Raw genomic sequence first — 10,962 nt, 5'->3', positions numbered from 1 at the left:
CCCCCTTCTGCTATCGTTCCCATACCTGTCAGCCCAGATCTGCTTCACAGTCTCCTGCACATGGACATGGCCCAAATGACCCACTGTGAGGGGTGGGGACGGTTAGGAAGAGGATTGCATTAGGCTATTAATATGAGAAAACCACTTGTGTCTGATCTGTCTCACACACACAAAACACACCTTTAAAAAAAGACGTACATCGCAATCTGTAAGCCTTATTTAATGGGGAGTCAAAGAAAAAGAATGTGTGTGTGGCTGTTTTTTATTTGGGGAAGGGGGGGGGGGCACATATGAGTGTCAGCTAAACGCTAGATCAAAGATGACATTGCACATACAGACACATGCATAAACTCTTATATGCACATGCAAAAATGTTCTACCAACCATTTGGTAAATGCATTGGTAGGAGAATGGGCACAACTCTTATAAATATACCTAACCATGCCATGCCATACCATACCATACCACACTATACCATACATACCATGCCAGCTTTATTTATAGAACATGTTAAACACCCACAGGACCAATATCTATGAGGATTATTAAAAGAAAGCAAGGGTGGGGACATCCATCCATTTAAACCTCACCCTTAAACACAAAGCAACAGGGATAGCATGCACACACAAACACACGCACACACCTGCTTTTATGCTTTAATTAGCTGCCACCCCCCAGTGCCCCGCCCCTGACCTCTGACAGATTTCCATTGTAATCTACATGCAGGTGAAAGAGGAGACTATTTGACTAATCTACTAACCAGCATCTCTTTGCCTTGCACAAATGCAGAAAAGGAGTAAATGGGGGATACAGACAGACAGGCTTTCTGACAAAAAAAAAAAAACTATAGTAACTTTGTTTGTCTGCTCTGGTTCACAATTTTGAATTCTCTGAGGCATCTTACATCCACGACAGAACACGAAACCTATATCTGGCAGTCAAGTAGCGTCTAGTGTGAAGTGTCTGAGAAAATTCCTTTTTGAAGAGAATAGAAATTCTTTAAGTCTGTGAGTGCAAGACAAGGGCGCTGTTATCAACAGCTTGTGTCTCGTATAAGTGTGTATGGACTCAAGTGGAAAATGGTAACTTGATAACCATATTTGTCTGAGTGCATCTCTATAAATGTATATAGTACTCTACCTCTGTGTGTACATACATATGTATATGCATGTGTTTGAATGTGTGTCATAAATGGTGCCATGCATTTGAAATAGACCCAGATTCTTTTCTATTCTAGGGACCAGCACAATGATGTGTTATGCAAATCTATGGGAGTCAATCTCCTGTCCATTTCCCCATCACACAAGTCCAAATGACAGTCCAATAATTTGGGCTGCATATATATTGGGCTATTTGATTTTTAAATGAGAGCGAGCAGGGTTGACCCTTGCTAATAGCCAAGGCGCAGTGGTGGACCTAATATCACAGATGTGCAAGCAAAGCTGCTGCCATTTGAGGGAAATTGAGGAAAATTAAATTTGAGGAAAAGGGTCAGAGATTGAATAATTAAAGGACAATATTCCTTTATTGATCTTGGTAGAGGTAGAGAAACATAATGGAGATAAATTAAACATATAAAATGTGTAACTAAAAAAAAGGCTTAATTTTCCTTTTTTGCTCCCCTTTCTCCCTCCTCTTTTAAAACCCCTGGTTTAATTCCCTCTTCCCCATGATTTCAAGCCGTGGTGTTGCCAAGAGGATCATAGGTAATGAGATGGCCTATCTGCTGCTCCCCAGGGGTATGGCAGAAAGAGGGAGCTGGGATAAAAGGGAGTCAGAGACTAAACAAAGAGTGGCTAAAACACAGGTGGTGAAAGGCTGTGAGACAGCACGACAGAGGCACTTTATATATACAAGTTTTTTATCTTCTGCACTCCAACTATATGTTCTCTTTTTCTCATAAAAAGTGAGAAGCATTTTAAGAATGTTCTTAGTTTGAATAAAATTGTGAGAAAAGAATGGAAATGTGGAAAGTGGTTAAATACAAAGACACGGAAAAGTGCAAGAGACCCCAAACAATCGTTTCTGGTTGAAATCTGATGGAAAGTTCAACAGACTGGCAGTGGTTTAAAAAAGTCTAAGATTTATTCAAACCGCCATCTGAGAAACAGGTGCTATGACCTCCGAGACACACGGTGTGTGTACATGTGTGTGTGGTCCTTGACTATGCCACATTGACCATGAACATTCTCAACTCCCAATGACCCAGGGGCAAGCGCAGCAAAGATCTTAACCTCAAAGCTCTGCTGGGACACATGCACACAAACACATATGCTCAATACAAGCTGAGCCCACTACTTATCCAGGTGGCACTTGTGAATGGCACTGACAGATTTACTCCCAGCTCCATGTGTATAAAGGCCAATGTTTGTTATTTAAAATCATAACAAAGCCATACGTTATAATATTTTTTGCTAAGCTAAATATCAGCCAGACCAGCTGTGGATACCTCACAGGCTAGTAGTACACAAACTCTACGCTAATCCATCTTTTATTTTGTCATAAACATGTTAGAGAAATTCACTTAATAGTCATAATGATACTAAGAAATAAGGTCCATACATTATGTGCTCAACAAAAAGCTGAATTATGAGATATTTTGTGTAAAAGTACTCCAAGTGGCAGTGTTTTTATGTTAAATAAACTTAGACCATTCATTTTTTTTTAACGTTCCCTTCAATAGGCAGCGAGAAGTAGACCTCTGTTTTTCCCATGTAAGGTCTGAGAGTTCCTGTGCCACCTGCTGTGCCTTGGACACCAGAAGACTTGATGTCCATGAACTGCTAATGTCATTTCCCTTTTGCTGTTTTAGAGTCTGGAAAAAAAAGACACTTTCAAACTCTCAATTCCCCTCAGATGTACTCAATTGCTGCTACAAAGCGGCCATAAAATTTCCTGAATATGCTTTTTGTTTGTATCTTCAAATGGTTTCCCATGCCATAAAGATATTCTCTGTTTCCAGAAAAGCCAGATGGTAAAGTCGTCAACACTCGGATCTTTTATGCGCCGGGCCAAGCTACCTCTATCCCCATGTGCTTTTCACCTCTGCCAATACATAAAAGGAGTGGTGTTTTTCTGGTCAAATAAAGATTTTTTTCCCTCTGCATTTGCTCTGCAGCTCACTCGGTTCCATCTATGCTTTCTCTACACCTCTCTTTCCGCTTTGCCACCACATGTCTAAGGGTAGAATAGTGGACTTTCTGCCAGAGGCATTAAAAGCGTCATCTGCAGAACAGCTTTGTAGAGGCCCATGGAGTAGGTGGATGGATGTGGAACAGGGATATTTGGCTGCATTCAGGAGACACTGGGGTGACCATCACTTGCCCTGGCCATACTGAGGTTATATCTTAAATGGTTTTGAAAGAAGAAAAGTATTTTCAGATTTAGATAAAATAGTTTGGAATTGCATACTATTGGTATAGCATCTTTAATCTGTACATTTAATCACATATACGTGCATGTCTTTACATCACTAAATGGTTGCAAATCTTTCGTATTGGAGACTTGGTAACTTATCCAGAAAGTGGCTCAGACTGAATCATCTGAAAATGCAACTAAAAGTGACTCAGCATTCTCAAATGGCTGTTCATGTGTACACAGAGAGAAACATGCACCTGCACTCAAGTCTTCGAGACTGATTTGAGTCAACTAATCGTGCTGATTCAATACGTCAAGACCTCACGTTGAGTCGTCAAATGTACAAGCAGCATGTTTGCTAAGAATTTAAAAAATTATCTCAAGCAGAATCATCTCCAGTTCGTTTTGTGCCAGGTTCAGCGTTTGCCAGACTTTGGACAATCTTGTGTTCAAATGAACATCCTGTTTAAGTTGGCTAAGACTGTTTCCGATATTCCCAAGAATGCCAATTAGCTTAATCGAGTTAGAACTTGAAACTAAGAAACAGCATATTGCAGTGTTTGTAAATCCTCAAAATCTAACAAATTAACATTTGTATACCCTTTTACTGCTTTGGTCCCTTGATGTACACAAGGTTGAGGCAAAATATACGAGTATTAATCCACCTTTACTGTTCTACTCTCCATCACAAAACTGTATCGTTCATCTTTATCAATTTTTCGTCCTGCAGGATCATCATCAATAGCTGGAAGAAACAGTGAAAGGGACAAAAGAAGATAATCAGAATTCTGAAATATGCCACTGATAATCCATGGTGTGTGTGAGATTAGGAAGGAAACATTAGTGCCAGCTGCTCACAAGCAGGAAATGTAACCATATCAGATGAAGATCTTTTACGGTACTTTCACAGTGACCTTTTTCTGTCTTTGTCATTCCATTCTCATGGAAACTTTCTGTCTGTGTGGTGCTGCACTTAAGGGGATGGAATGAGAGCTTAAAAAAACAAAACAATAAAAAAAACATGGTTTATTTTCCCAAGTATCCTTGTAATATCAATTTTTATGTCTTTTGATAAGCATTTTCTCCCTATTATATGTTTCATAACTGTTTTTTTAATTATTATTATTCTGTCAGGGCTTACTTAGCAGATCACAAGCAAACAGTGTTTTTACCTTGTAGAGACGGATGGCAGACTCATGCCTCTGGTTGGTAGCATGTAATCTCAGTTTATCCACGCTGTTGCTGTAGTAGTCACAGGCGTTACACTTGAGGTGCACAGGGTTGCCAATGGCCACACACTTTAATCTCCACTGGTTGGCCTTGCCTCCCTCCTTGATGTGGGCCACCAGCTGGTGCTTCTGCATGTGCTTGTCTGTCTTGCAGTGCAGCTGAAAGTTGGCCTTGAGCTGAGTGTTGTAGCTGCAGAGCTTGCACTGGTAGACATCACCCACCACGCAGCGCCACTCCTCGTCAGGCAGGGAGCGCTCCGCATTGATGTGAGTGTTGAGAGCCTCTAGGCTGTCTGTGGAGTAGCAGTTGCACACAGCACACTGGTAGAGGCGCAGCGAGGGGTCACTGATAGGTGGCGACAAGGAGGAGAGGGAGGGGTCTGCTGAAGACATGCCCCCCATTCCACCTGAGGATACCATGGATAGGTCGTCTGCTATCAGCTGGCCGCTGGCAAGACGCAACTCTGCTGATAGGTCATTATTCACTATAAAGAGATTAGGGAAACCACAGGTTAGACAGCTGAATGGAAATATGGCAACACATTTTTAAATGGGAAATAATTAAAAAAAGAAAAGTCAGACAAAAAGTGTGCAGTGTGGATCACAGGAAGAATAGTTAAATAAATAAAAAAATCAAAAATACAAATATACATAGTTGTGGTGAAAATTAAAGGTTGCCATGTGTATAAGATGATTAAGAGGAAAATACTTATTTTATTAAACAAAATGAAGTGTGGAAAAAACAACTGTCTTCCAGCCTCACTCACACAAAAGGATTTGATCAAATAAAGCCACACAGAGGACTAAGTCTACCTACAAAATCTTGTCTATAAAAAAACCCTAATAGGATTGAATCAGGATCAATTACAATCATCCTTTTCAACTTGCTAACTCGCTCATCGGGTAGCTTTAATTACTGCTCTCAGCAATAGTGGCACAATGGTTTTAGGGCTTTAAGCTTTTCTTGCATCCACACACAGATTTGAAAAGCTGATCAATATATTACACGTGCACCACCAAACCTAGAACAAAACAAAAAATCTGCCATTCATGCAAATGTAATTAACTCTCTCGTTTGATCCCATCATTGTCCCTCTATCCATGTTCCCAAAGCTAATCATGTTTGTTTTCCCCAGATATTATAAAAAAAAAACACAACATGCACTGAGACAAACATCATCTGGTTCATGATAATTCTCCCATTAATAGGACAATTATAGAAACTGAAGCATGCTCCTAATTGTATATGTGGAAAGTTGTGACGTAATTCCACCATCATGAATATTCATGATCATCATCCTGATCTTTGAGGGACTGCAAATATAAGTTTGACTATAAAATAAATCCCTGCTCACACTAGTCCAACCTATGCACATCTGTGCTCACTATGGGGAGCTGTGAGTTATCAGTGTAATTCACTGAGAGTACATCTGCTAGCTGGGCTGTGACCTCCACACTCGAGGAGGGAGTGGGTGTGCAGCACTGCAGGGTCATTGTTAAATCTCTCTCACTCCTACGGGAATCCGCTTCCTGCTGTTTGTGAGGATGTGTATGTGTGTGTGTATATGTCTGTTCTCTTCAGAATGGGTAAAGGTTTGTTAGCATGTGTGTGTGTGTGTTCGGTGGTGATGGCATTGTGGTGTGTAGGGGGAGGATTAAGCTGACTTAAGAAAATTACAAATGAAAGATTAAGAATAATTCTCATGTGGCATCTCATAATCATTTTTTAATCAGCGAGAGGGGTCAGAGAAAAGAGACAATGACAGAGGAACCATATGAGAGAAGAGATAAGAGAGAGAAAGAGAGACGAGCAAGGGTAGGGGGCCAAGGTAAAAAAAAAAATGATGGAAGCAGAAAATAAGAGGGTGAGAGGGTAGAGATAAAGATAAAGGGGAACAAAGGAAACACAGAGATAAAATGAACACCTAGATGACATCAGATAAATGAAATAAAAGTGCACGTGTAAAAAAAATGAACCAAAGAAAACTGAATTCCAACTTACGGAGCAACAACAAAAAAAAAAAAAAAACATTTTCATGCTTTTTACTTGACTAGTGTAAAACCTATTAGCCGTGTAAGCTTATTTTTGTTTTACAAATTATATCTAGTATTCACCTAGCCCGGATCCAAGAGCGGCAGCAGTTGCTGGATCTAACTGAAAGGGGTTAATCATCATCTGGGCATCTGGTCCACCATTGCCAGCCGGGCTCTCCAGTTTTACTCCAGCGAGGCCCATGTTTTGAGCCAGGTAGTACTGGTACAGCTCTGCCTCTGCCGGGGCCAGGCCCAGATGGAGGCTGTGCTGGATCTGCTTCATGTTCTGTTGCAGCAGCATCATGTTGTGCATGTGCTTCTCGCTGGTCATGTGGATTCGTAAGTTCCGTGCCACGTTGGTCTCGTAGTCGCACACCTAAACAAAAGCAAGGTGGACGTCAAATTAAAATAGTTTAAAAAGTGTAAACCACACACCACAAACATAAGTATTTTAAAAAATAGTAGTTTACAATGAAAATGTGACTACAACAGCAATAGAAACAACAAAACAGAATTTCATGAATCAACAAAATGCAAATATAGTGAGACAATTAAGACTAAAAACATAAATTTGCAATGATTTGTTGCAAAACATTGGCAGTATGTAGTCAGATGATTTTGCATAGAAAAAAACAAAAAACAAAAAAAACAGTGTGATGCACATTAAAATAGCTGCCTCACTGTGCAGTCATGCAAACTAATTGTCATGTTACTACCACCATGTTAGAAGGATGTTTTGTTTCTTTCATTACCTCACAACGCCAAGTGGGTTTCTGTTTGGGCTTGGAGGGTGAGGGTGCACCACAGCCTCCACCAAGGCTTGCAGTGGGTACAGGGTTGGTATGGTTATGGTTGAACTGTGCCTCAGTACCACCATTCTGGAGGGTTTGCACATTGTTCAAATGCTTGTCCGACTGCATGTGGATGCTAAGGTTTCCTTTGGTGGTGGTTGAGTAATTGCATACCTAAAAGAGGATTATTAGACAAGATAATACAATTGCTGTTGATGAATACATTTTCACAAGCTTAGCTTGAGTGTGTTTAACTGAGACAAGCCTTTTAACTTAACTTGCATTTTAACTTTTGATGTTGACCTTTAAATTAGTCAAATTCTTGCTAAAGTAGACTTGTGGCCTGTTACTGAAAAACCATTGAAAAAGAAAGCTGGCACATCGGTTGCATCAGTATTCAATTTGCCTATGTAAAATTAACAGATTAAATAACATCATATCTACTATAAAATCAAAAGAATAAACAACAAAAAAAAGGAAATTAAACAAATTCACAAAAACACAATGCAGACAATATTTTTTACTATAACAATTCTACAATTTTTAGGAAAAAAAGGAAATAGTTTTCCAAGAATATAAAAAAATGAACAATGGACAGACCTCACAGCGGAAAGGCTTGTATCCACAGGTATAGCTTTCGCCTCTAGCTAAACGAGGGTGAGGTTGTCCTGTGCGGCAGTACACACATGATCCACCAGATTCTGGGTGCTTTTCCTTCATGTGAGCATCCAGTGTTTGCTGGTACTTGTAATGCCAATTACACTTTGGACACTTCAGCGTCTTGCATGAGTTACGTGAATGCATCATTGTCATGTGCCCTCCTAGTGACCGTGACGATCCCAAGACTGTGTCACATTTGGGGCACTCCACCCCACTGCCTGGGGATCCTTCACCTGGTCCAGGGGTGCCAGGAGTTCCTGGCGTTCCAGGCGTACTAGGATTTCCTGTGTTTTGATGTAGAGGCCCAGGACTCTCATCATCTCTGCGCATCATCATGTCAATCGGGATAGAAGATGGTGACGTCCCATCGCGTCCTAACAGGCCTTCACTTGTAGAATCATTGCTGCTCTCCCGCTCTCTGGCAGCTGCCAGGGCATTGGATAAAAGGCTCTTCTCCATCTCCAGCTTCTCAGACACAGGCAGGGAGGAAGAGGAGGTGGACACAGGGCCTTTACTGTCACTGTTTAACTTAAGCACACTGTTGGAAAGGGGGGAAATACTTTGGTTTAAGCGAGGGAAATCTTTGCTACTGGTGCAGTTGGCTTCCTGGCCTGTCACAGACATGGTCATGGCCTGTTCCTCCTCCTCCTCATTTGCCTCCATTTCTACTCCTCCACAAATTGAGTAAGTGTCCTCATCCTGTTCTGGACTTTCTTCTCCCATTGTACCAGGCTCCCGCTTAATAGGCGGGTATTGGCTCAGGTCCAGCCCATTGGGTTGCAAAGTGCATGTGTCCCTAACGTGGCCTTTGCAGTCACTATCAGAGTTCAGACTTTCCAGGCTACCACCAACGGCAGCAGCAGCAGAACTCCCACTAGGGTTTCTGTGGGTGCCAGCCCCTCCCCCGAGGTTTGGGTTGGTCTCAGCCTTTGGCATGATTTGGGTTCTGGGGTTTTGGTCAGAAGATGAGCTGCTAGCACTGCCCTTCAAAAAGGCAAAGCCTGCCTGAAAACAATCTGTACTCTCCCCACTACTGTGGAAAGCATTCCACAAGCCTCGGAGCCCCGTGTCTGGCCCTAGGAAGTTGGCAGGTGAGGGAAAGTGGGGTAGCACAGCGTTTGGGGGTTTTTTTGGTTCCAAAAAGCTTATAAGAGGTTCTTTGTCCTTGCCGATGCCCTGGATGATGGCAGAGACATGCTTGTTGCTCAGTAGCTTCTGTTCCTGCTCATTCAGGGTCATACGGTGGTCATGAACAGCGTGTGTAACGAAGGAACGGCTGTAGCCAAAAGACAGTTTGCACAGAAAACACATCAGCACAGGCTTCCGCCGACCATCGGCCACACAGCCCTCAAACTTGGACAAGTCCACATTGTTGGGGACATCTTTGGACACACAGGAGTTTTTGGCTGCACCATCCGCCGTCAGATAGTCCTTGTCATTCCTATGGCGGAGGTCATAAACACGAAAACTGTGCAACACAGGACCAGCACCGGCCATCCCTCCCACTGAGGTATTTGGGAAGGAGGGATGGTCGGTTGTGAGGGATTTACTCCCAAGGGATGAGGCGATGTGGAAGGTGTTGATGATCTGGGGGTAGAAGGACATGGGTGCAGCGGGCTGCTCCAACCGTTCACCACCTGGGCTCAGGCCACTCTGACCACTGTTGCCCAATGTATTGGGGAAGGTCTGGGGGGACAACAGGCCTCTGAATTGAAGAGCCCCTGAGAGCCCCCCCTGGTTGCCACGCTGCTCTTTGGAGTCCTCCAAAATAAAGGCAGAGCCATCGGGCTGGTAGATGATCTCGCCACATAGGTTCTCCACATCACTATCCTCTTCCATCTCCATCTCACTGTTTACATCACCTACTTCTGCAGCACCAACCTCACGATCTCCTTCATCCTCACTCTCCTCCTCTATCATCCCTTCAATCTCCTCATCCTCCTCATGATCTCCAGCAATAGGCAGGCGAGCATTAGGGCAGTGGTGCTCCATGTATTTTTGTAAACTGGAGAAGGATTTAGAACATTCGTTGCAGGGGATCTCCTTTGCCGGTGCCACAGGCGATGTGGCAGGGGCAGAAAAGTCCGAACCCAAAGCTGCTCCTCCTCCTACTCCTGGTAAAGTCCCAGTAACATTCCCTCTGTTACTGGTAGTAAAGCTTTCTCTTCGACTCTGCTCACTTACAGGGTCGATTGTTGCACTGACAGTGGTGGGGGTAGTAGTAGACCTAAGTGGGCTTACAACAGTTCCTCCGAGGCCATTGTCTGGCTCTCCAATGGCAGCAGGCAATGACTGGTTGTTGCCGTTTGTGACACTGGACTCCATGGAGACAACAGAGTTGTCCTCAGCAGCAGCATCCAACCTCTGGCCACCATATTCCTGCTGCCGTGACGACACCATGGGGGGAGAGTCACAAGTTGCCATGATGACCACTACATAGGGATCTCATCTCATCCAGCCCAGTAGGGACCTGAATTGGAGAAATGGAGAGAAAGAAAAAAAAAGTTAAATTTAGCTAATTTGGTTAAATATTAATACGTAAGCTAATTCTGAAATAATTATTTTAATTCACTCCAGTTAATTTCCACTCACACAAAATCCTGTTAATAACTGTGTTAAATTTGAACATTAAACTTATCTAAAATCCATTTAAGTATAGGGAGCTCAGTTCAGTAATAGCAGAATAGTTTGTTTCTGATTTAGCTGATCCTAACTAAAAGTGCTATAGAAATAAAAATAAAATATAATAATTAAAACAATCAGTTATTGTACACTGGTCTCCAGAATGCTAAAGTAAGTGATCAAATATCGCAACAAATGTTTTTGCATTACTGTTGCACAACTACCAAATCCAATTGCCGCCTTTTGGGAAAAAAAGTATATATATATAT

General features: G+C 42.3%; 1 protein-coding gene across 2 annotated transcripts in view; it reads right to left on the bottom strand.

Moving 5' to 3' along the window:
- zfhx4 (zinc finger homeobox 4) overlaps positions 1-10,962 on the bottom strand; it is a 96,422-nt gene that overhangs the window by 58,850 nt on the left and 26,610 nt on the right. For both annotated transcript variants that reach the window (XM_037693811.1, XM_037693810.1), the window contains exons 2-5: positions 8,012-10,541; positions 7,373-7,585; positions 6,702-6,996; positions 4,530-5,071 (exon numbers count right to left, since the gene is read on the bottom strand). In XM_037693811.1, coding sequence (XP_037549739.1) covers positions 4,530-5,071; positions 6,702-6,996; positions 7,373-7,585; positions 8,012-10,495 — 3,534 coding nt within the window. In that variant the 5' untranslated portion in view covers positions 10,496-10,541. The remainder of the gene's footprint in view (positions 1-4,529; positions 5,072-6,701; positions 6,997-7,372; positions 7,586-8,011; positions 10,542-10,962) is intronic.

Source organism: Nematolebias whitei, chromosome 20, assembly GCF_014905685.2.
Source record: "Nematolebias whitei isolate Nwh7 chromosome 20, NemWhi1, whole genome shotgun sequence".
In the NCBI taxonomy this organism is placed as follows: domain Eukaryota; kingdom Metazoa; phylum Chordata; class Actinopteri; order Cyprinodontiformes; family Rivulidae; genus Nematolebias; species Nematolebias whitei.
This window is presented reverse-complemented; position numbering and strand designations above follow the sequence as displayed.